The following is an 8031-nucleotide window of genomic DNA, read 5'->3' as shown; positions in this document are numbered from 1 at the left end:
CACATGACCGCAAGCAGGCAGGCATGCATACAGACAGATGCGACCGTGTATGCAGATACAGATAATTAGACAGACGACCTCATCCCTTGAAAATCATACTAGAGTCAGTCTCTTTTTTTATTCTAGGCTTAAAGTGTTTGTACACCTAGTTTTGCCCACATCCAAAGAGTGACAAGACAAACAAGAGTCGTCTTTTGTCCTGCCTCTGCCTAGACTTGTATTCGAAGATAGTGACATGTAGGCCCAGGCCTCTTTGCTTTAACAATAACTCTCTCGACCCCCCAATGAGGGGTGGAGGGCCAGACATGAGGCGATGTGACAGTTCTAGTGCGGCCAGCACAATAGCAGGTTTTTCTTTTGACTGCCTAGCTGGCTATATGCCACAGATTACTTTCTTTCACTATAACAGTCTAACAAATAGTCATGTTTGCCTGAGGAACATGTTTAACCACATCAGAGTGTGCCATGTTACTATTCTTAATGTAGAGTACAACAAATGCCTATTTTGTTTCAGGGTGGTTTTGTTCTGCTTTTAATCAGATGTCTGAGAAATATTATAACAAGGTTATCTTCCTGGCTGCTGGGATAATTTGCCCCACATTTATGAAAGTTTACTTATGTGTAGATGTGGAGTTTCCTTAAATACATGTTAGAGAGGAAACAAAGGATTAAAAGATAAAGGTTAATACACATTGTCATTAGATACAATAAGATTTTTCTCTCTTAAACAGTAAAATGTGGAAATGTGTCTTGTTACCTTAACCCACAATCTTATGACAGCACTTAGCCCAGAATCAGGGCTATGGGTGTATCTGCATGTGAGTTTCTAAAAATGAAGTTTGTTGATAATGGATTATTGATCGTGAATTAGAGTGAACTGCCCCTCAGGGCTCATCCTGGTTGGCCAGGAATGAATACATCTCTTCATGCTTCACCTCACACACTCAATTTAGGCATAGGAAACCAAAGGACACAAACACGCATGTTGAGACACTGACCCGCGCTCTAATACGTACAGACAGGCGTTACTCATCCACTAAGGGACAAAGGTTATTCTAAAATCTCTGTGATGCAAATTGCCTCAGTGGGCTACCTCTCCTAGTGCAGGCCTTGTACTTTTTACAAATACTGAGTGAAACTGCCTTACATGTGAGCAACTTCTCCTGTCAGCCAAACCAGCCTCTGCATCTCTGGGAATGTTTTGTGTACCTAGACGCGAAAGTTTATCAACATAATTTTGTACTGTAAATCCTTAATTCCTGTAGTCTGTGTGGCATTCAGGGTTTATAAGGCAACACACCAACAAAAGCCTCAATAACCACTCTCATACTCAGTTTTTTTTATTCAGAGTTCTAAAGGTGACCATAAACACTACTGGGATGGTGGCCGGTGGTGTGAGAAAGAACTCCAATTATCAAAAATATCTGAAGCATTACAAACTAAATAACAGGTTTTCTGTACGTAGCTACAGCTTTTTTAGGCTATACGCTTGGCCAGTGTTTGGAATATACTCTGTTGACAATTGTATGATTTATGCATGCTTGATTTCTCGTAGAGAGCTTAATAATAATTTTGTAATTCAATTAAAACATTATTTTAAAAAAACATGATCATTAGCCTGCATTAATATCAAACATTTTCCTATCCTGTTAAGCTGGATACCAGCTTGGTAATAATATTGGGCCAGCCTTTTTTGATCTGATGAAAGAATTATGCTAACGTGCATTTTGATTACAAATGAAATATCACAAGCCTAATTTTAATTTCTTTTTCTGTTTTCAGGTATTTTTGCCAAAATAGCATGCAACTTGATGAAGAACATCTCTTCAGAGATCAGGATGGACACTAAACCTGTGATATTTTGCAAGTTTTTGATGCCTGTTCTGAGAACTCACTGACTTCTGCAACATAAACTTTGCATAGGTTGAGGATTTATTACACAGCTGTGGTTTTTGACATACTGGTGCTTCAGGAAAAGAAATGGAGACAGAAGAGAGGGAGGATGTATCACAAAAACGGACGGCTAATATAAAGGTAGAGACAGAGGAAGATGTGACCTCTGGCCACACCTGTGGGGTGTGTGGTCGCAGCTTTCCTCTTCTCAGCTCTCTGTCCCAGCACATGAGAAGACACACAAGAGAGAAGCCGTACAAGTGTCCATACTGTGAGCACAGGACGGCTCAGAAGGGTAGTCTGAAAGCCCACATCCGAAGCCATAAACTGGGCCTGTTCAGCCATAACCCCAGTGACAAAGAGGGGGATGGAAATCAGGAGCAGAAAGACAACACTGAGACCCCTGACCCTGCTGAAATCATCAGCACATCTGACAAAGCTCATAATGTCAATGGGAAGGTGAAAAAGAAAGGAGCCAAAAAAAAAGTTAAGGGGAAAGGCAGTGTTGAAGCTGGTGATGCTGGGTCATTTTCCTGCACCATTTGTGGCCAAGTTTTCCCTCAGGTAGTACTGCTTAAGTCCCACATGAAAAGGCACCGGAGCTCCCAGGATCACGGTTGCCGGATATGTGGACGTCGCTTCCGCCAGGCATGGTTCCTCCAAAGTCATATGCGCATTCATAGGGTCAAAGCCCAGTTGCGGGGTGGCAAAAGCAACGAGCCACCTGCCACAATCAATGGAGTTCCCCAGGACCCAGCATCCCTGATTAATGAAGAGTGCCTCTATGAGCTCTGTGCTGGCTGCGGTAACTTCTTCTATGACTGCAAGAACTTGCGAATACATGAGAAGTTACACAAACTGAACCAGAGCCGCACTCAAACACAAAATCCCCCACAAGAAGACCACGAGGCCTCTGAGCTGCACATGACTAAGAGGCATTTTTTGGAAAGCCTGAACCTCACACGTGTTGGAACGAGGGATACACCTGAGGAAAAGAGCCTGGCCAGGCGAATTCCAGAGCTGGATCCAGTTTGTAGTTACCAAGCGTGGCAGTTGGCCACAAGGGGACGCCTAGTGGAGGCCACAGAGAAATGTCTTGGATGGGAGGAGAGACTAGCTGATGCTGAAGTGGCATATGACACAGAGAAGGGTGAGTATGTGCCCCTGAAGCAGGAGAAGAAGAGGAAGCAAATCGATTCCTCCAGCTCCAACATTAAGAAGAAGAAGGGTGATGCAGGCCTCAATCACGTGTCAAACAGCATGGCTCCCACTAAAGGTGCGGACAAGAGGATTTGCCAGAAGGATCGTATTCTGTTGAATGGACTTGGTCATGCATTTTACGAAGCGTTGCAGTCGAAGAGGGTAAAAGAAGTCCACTTCTCACCTAAACAGACAACCAGCATCAGGAGCCAAGACCAGGAGGGTAAGCCATACACAGCAGAGCACACTACTTTGTCGAAGCCATTGTTTTAGATGAGATAGTAGTTCAAATTCCTTGAAATTGGGAATCAATTGCCAGCCCTAGTTTGTGCTGAGTTGTTTGATATTGAATATTGCATGCTTCTCGTTAAATCCAGTTATCAAAGGTCATGTTTGTGGAGACTTTCTGGTAAGAACTACTGCATTCAGTATGGATGGACCAAAAGTCTCTCTCTGACATATCTATAAAGTAAGACAGACCTACCAGGTCATCAATGTGGAAATTCAACACTCAGACCACTGTATCAGGTGGCAAAAGTAGATAGGAATTTACCATTGTATTGTGGAAAAGGGAGACCTCTAGTGAATTTATGATTGAATTACAGCAACTGTAACTGCACTTAATTCAAAAAGATTGTGAAAATGCACACAGATGAAGGTTTTCTCACAGAGAATTCTAAAGAATTTAACAGAAATATAAAGTTAAATTAAAAAATGTAAGAAGTGAATTAATGAATATATTAAAAATAATAAGTAATCAAAAAAGTACATTTGACAGATTTGAATAAACCTTTATTCAAATCTGTCAAATTTACTACCACTTAAGACGTAGAGCTAATGTTTGTATGAGCAATGAAACAATGATTAATTGACGTAATGTCTATTATCTCTAAGTTCATGTTTATTCCACTATGAAACTTGGGGGTTGCTATGATCTGTCTTTTGACCAATGTAACTCCAGACCCCTGACAGCCTTAAATGTTTGACAGTGCTTTTCTTTTTAGTATAATGTAATCACTGCTAATGACTCTATGTTGTATACATACACATACTCACACAACACTTTAATTCTAAGCCTGTTCTTTACTCTGGTTCTTCTGCTCTTACAGATAGAAAACCGTACTTCTGCGAGCACTGTGATTTCCACACAGTTGATGCCTCACTACTCAGGTCTCACCTGCACAAGCACCACCAGGACCTCCTGGGGCCCCACAGCAAACACAGCACCATTTTGGACAACATAAGCCAGAGTGGTTCCAAAGCCTCAAGATACATGGACTACCTCAGAAACAGGAGTGTGTTACTCAGTCAATCTTACTGGAATCCTTACACATGTCCTCCTGGCCAGGGGTCAAACATTAAAACAGAAAAGTCAAATGGTACAGAGGTCAAAGGGCAGGGACATACGACTAGTGATGCTGGCAGTCTCCTCAATCTGTCTGCATTACCTGTAAGTGAGGGAGATAGCGCTGTTAATTATCCAATAAAAACAGAGGGCCTGGTGAGACATCAGTGCCCATACTGCTCCCACACTACCAACTACCCAGAAGTACTGTGGATCCATCAGCGAGTTGCACATAGGGTGGATGGCAGCAGCTCCATGGCGCCCAAGTGGGCACCCTCCACTAACAATCTCAAGAGTTTAAAGGCAGGTGTTTCCCAGTGGAGACGCACAGGGCCTCCACCGTTCCTCGAAGGCAAGGACTGTCCAGCTTTACCTGCTCCAAGAACTCAGCGTACACTGCCCCCAGGCTTCACAAACCCCAGCAGCAGTAGTAGCAGCAGTGGCAGCAAAAACTTGGCAAGCACTCAGTCTCAGTCTAAAACCCAATCAGGTGTCACTAAGTCCAAGCATCAGTCAAAAGACTCACGCTCTTCAGATGGGACAAACTCTAGTGGGAGGGTGGGACTTCTACCTCAAAAGAAGTCTGCAGGACATAACCGGGCAGTGGAGGGGGGAAGTAAAGGCTCCAGTGCCCAAGCTACTTCATCAAGTAGTACTGTGCATAACAGGAGTGTCTCTAGTTTCCAGCCTACCAGCAGCCCCAAGCACAGAGGCCACAGAGCTGCAGTGGAGGGAAACTTCCCTCAAGAGGGTTTGGGTTTTATTTTGGCCAGGAATCATGGCGGGAGTTCTTCCAACACAGCTGCAGATAGACTCCATCCCCGCAGGCAGTCGTGTGACTCCTCTTCAAGTCCTAAGGGTCCTGATCTGTGGGCTGCCATGAACATGTGGGGGCTACATGGAAGCAAAGCATATTTAGAACCACTCCTTTTTGCTCAGGGAAAGAGTGAGTCAACAGGAGAAATGCCAATGGACGTTGATATTTTGAGTCTCCTGAAGAACTACAGTCCCCACGATCTGGCTGCTCTCTATCAGCACTGGGGGTTTGTCGACCCCAGGATTGATCCGCAGGGTAAGGAGGAACTTTGATTTTATGTTTTATTTTCTGTGTGTAGGCAGAGAGCTAACTGAATACAGCTTAGTTTAAGATGGAGGCCAACACTGATTAAAAGTTGAAAAAATGAGTGACTGTTAATGTTGTGATGGTTTTCAATGGACAAGTCACATTTTCAAGTGTCTTAACTGTTAATTAAACCTGCAGAATGGGATATTTATGTTTAAATGCTTTTGTAATGTTTATTTTTACAGCAATGTTGCCGTTAAATGGAAATTTTGGAAATGAAGTCCGTTCTTCCTCTGAAGCTTCTAAACAAGTATGTTTTCTTTGCAACATTCAATGACACTATGTGGGTTTGGATTTAATGCAAAGATTAGTGAATAAAAAAGTCTCCTCATACTTTAAACTAACCCCTGCATCAAAAAAGTAAATGTATAATCAATGTATAATCATCAGTTGTTTGAACAGAAATTGTGAGCATAGTTATTTTTAGAATTGAAGTTTACTCAGGGATGAAAAATCAGGTTTCGGTGTGTCTAAACTTACAACTGAAAATATAGGCCTGTGTTTACAAACATCAACACTGATGTGATGAAACCTTTAACAGAATATAGAAACATTTCATTCATTTGTATCAGAAATCGTGCCTTAATTACAGTTTAAACTGAAATGTATTACTGTAAAGTCAGTTAACTGCAAGCTTAATTTGTCACTTCACTTTCTAAAATTAAGAACAACATAAAAGCCCCCTCCCTCACAATTGTGTACAGTATGTCTTCACCAACTGTGAGTTCCTCTTCTCTTGTCTGTACCCTGTCTGAGTCAGTGTACAGTCTGTCATTTCTGTGCACACGTGCGTCTGCGTATTTTCATGTGTTTGCGTGCCTGGCTGTCAACTTCCACAACCTGGCTGTCTCTTCCTTCTCATTTTCGTAAGAGGCGCTGACAGGGATGAGGCAAACAAATAATAAAAAAAAAAATACTGTTGTCCCCCTCAGGGTAGAACTCGCCCAGCATCTCCATATGGTGTGTCATCAGCCTGTCAGTCAGGCCTACCCTGATGCTACCTACAACTGTTCTTGCTTTCTCCTCTTTCCCCTAGAGTAATGTGTGGGCAACTTTTTTAAACACAGGAGATGGGCAATATCTTAGTTTGTAGGGGTGAGGGATTACAAATCATTTAAAACTAATATGTATAACATGGTGGGTAATAACAGTATTTTGGGAATTAGTCTTTTGCTAGAGGAGCTGTCAAATTATGCAAGATTTTTATTTTCTTCATCATACATGTCTCATGTATTCAGGTCTTTTAAGTTTCATAATATGATATTATATATATATATATAAATAAAAGGTACCAGCTTCACTCTGTCCATCATAGTGCCCTCATTCAGGGACGTGCAACTTTAGATTAGCAAGACCTTTTAGGTCAACTAATACAGTAGCTACAGCATAAAATATCATAGTGTGGCAGGGCCAACATCGTATAATCAGAAGCTAGATTACCACAGTAGTGTAGAGATATTATCACATACTGTGTACATTGAAAACTGGTGTGATTAATCTATATAGTATTTCATTAATATTATTCACATAAAATGCCCAAAACCTTGATAAATTTAAAATATGACTTATATGGCTTATATATGGACAAATTATTATCGAGTGTTACTAAAATGCCTGAAATACCCTCACTGTTTCACTTTGAAAATCTTAGGAACTTTTTTGCAAAATTTTAAATTTAAAGCTACACAATAAACAAATAAATAAACACAATAAACAAATAAATAAACTTATCCAAGGGGCTTTAAGAGGCGAAACGTCTTCCCAGACAAATACAAGTCCAGTTGCCTTCGATTCAATTTGAGAGAGAGAGAACAATGACCTGGATGAATGAGAACATTCACAGACACAAATAAATAAACAAACTACAACTATCCTGCATTGAAAATTAGCTTTTTTAAAAATAAACCCCTATTAAAAGTCCAAGGCACAACATCTCACATAAAGGATTGTGAATTCAACCTCTCATCGTTGCGTGACTTTAAGTATATTTCAGCATGGTCATGCACTGCTAGATCATTTATTCATAGTTTGATCATGTGAATGTGTATTATTTATACACACACATACACACATTGTTGGATCTAACTTCTGTGCCTCACACTTGTCTCCTGCAGGTGAACAGCCGATCCACTTCATCCTCAGGGTCCCTTCATAAAGGAACGTGAAGATGCATCGTGTTCCTTCTGGCTTCCAGCTTGCACGATACTAACTGCTGAACAAAGAGGCCTGTTGTTCTTTAAAAGGAACCAGCCATAACTCCTAAAGGACATGGGCACTGGATAATGCACAATATATGCAAAGCAAGGAGGTGGACTCTGACTTTCTTTTTTTGTCATAGTGTATGGTTGTTTTATTTGAAGTGTTAGGCATGCTTTTTTTGTTTTGAAGACTGTAAATATATTAGTTACCGAAACACACATGGAGATGTGTTCTGTGGAAATGAGGCAGAATCATTTAGGCTTATTATGCA

The 8031-nt window shown here is 41.2% G+C and overlaps 1 protein-coding gene across 1 annotated transcript; it reads left to right on the top strand.

The window, feature by feature from the left end:
• Positions 1–1980: 1980 nt before the first annotated feature.
• LOC121192277 (zinc finger protein 516-like) lies at positions 1981–7726 on the top strand. Its single transcript, XM_041053878.1, has 4 exons — positions 1981–3316; positions 4203–5510; positions 5747–5811; positions 7676–7726. Exons 1-4 carry the CDS (start codon positions 1981–1983, stop codon positions 7724–7726), a joined length of 2760 nt encoding a protein of 919 aa, XP_040909812.1.
• Positions 7727–8031: the final 305 nt, after the last annotated feature.

This window comes from Toxotes jaculatrix, chromosome 13 (assembly GCF_017976425.1).
Source record: "Toxotes jaculatrix isolate fToxJac2 chromosome 13, fToxJac2.pri, whole genome shotgun sequence".
Taxonomy (NCBI): domain Eukaryota; kingdom Metazoa; phylum Chordata; class Actinopteri; family Toxotidae; genus Toxotes; species Toxotes jaculatrix.
Note: the sequence above shows the minus strand (reverse complement) of the source record. Positions and strands in the feature narration are given on the sequence as shown.

Coding starts and splice junctions, on each gene's coding strand:
- LOC121192277 (XM_041053878.1), top strand. CDS start 1,981: ATGGAGACAGAAGAGAGGGAGGATGTATCACAAAAACGGACGGCTAAT. Junction 3,317..4,202: donor CAGGAGCCAAGACCAGGAGG/GTAAGCCATACA, acceptor CTGCTCTTACAG/ATAGAAAACCGTACTTCTGC. Junction 5,511..5,746: donor CCCCAGGATTGATCCGCAGG/GTAAGGAGGAAC, acceptor TTATTTTTACAG/CAATGTTGCCGTTAAATGGA.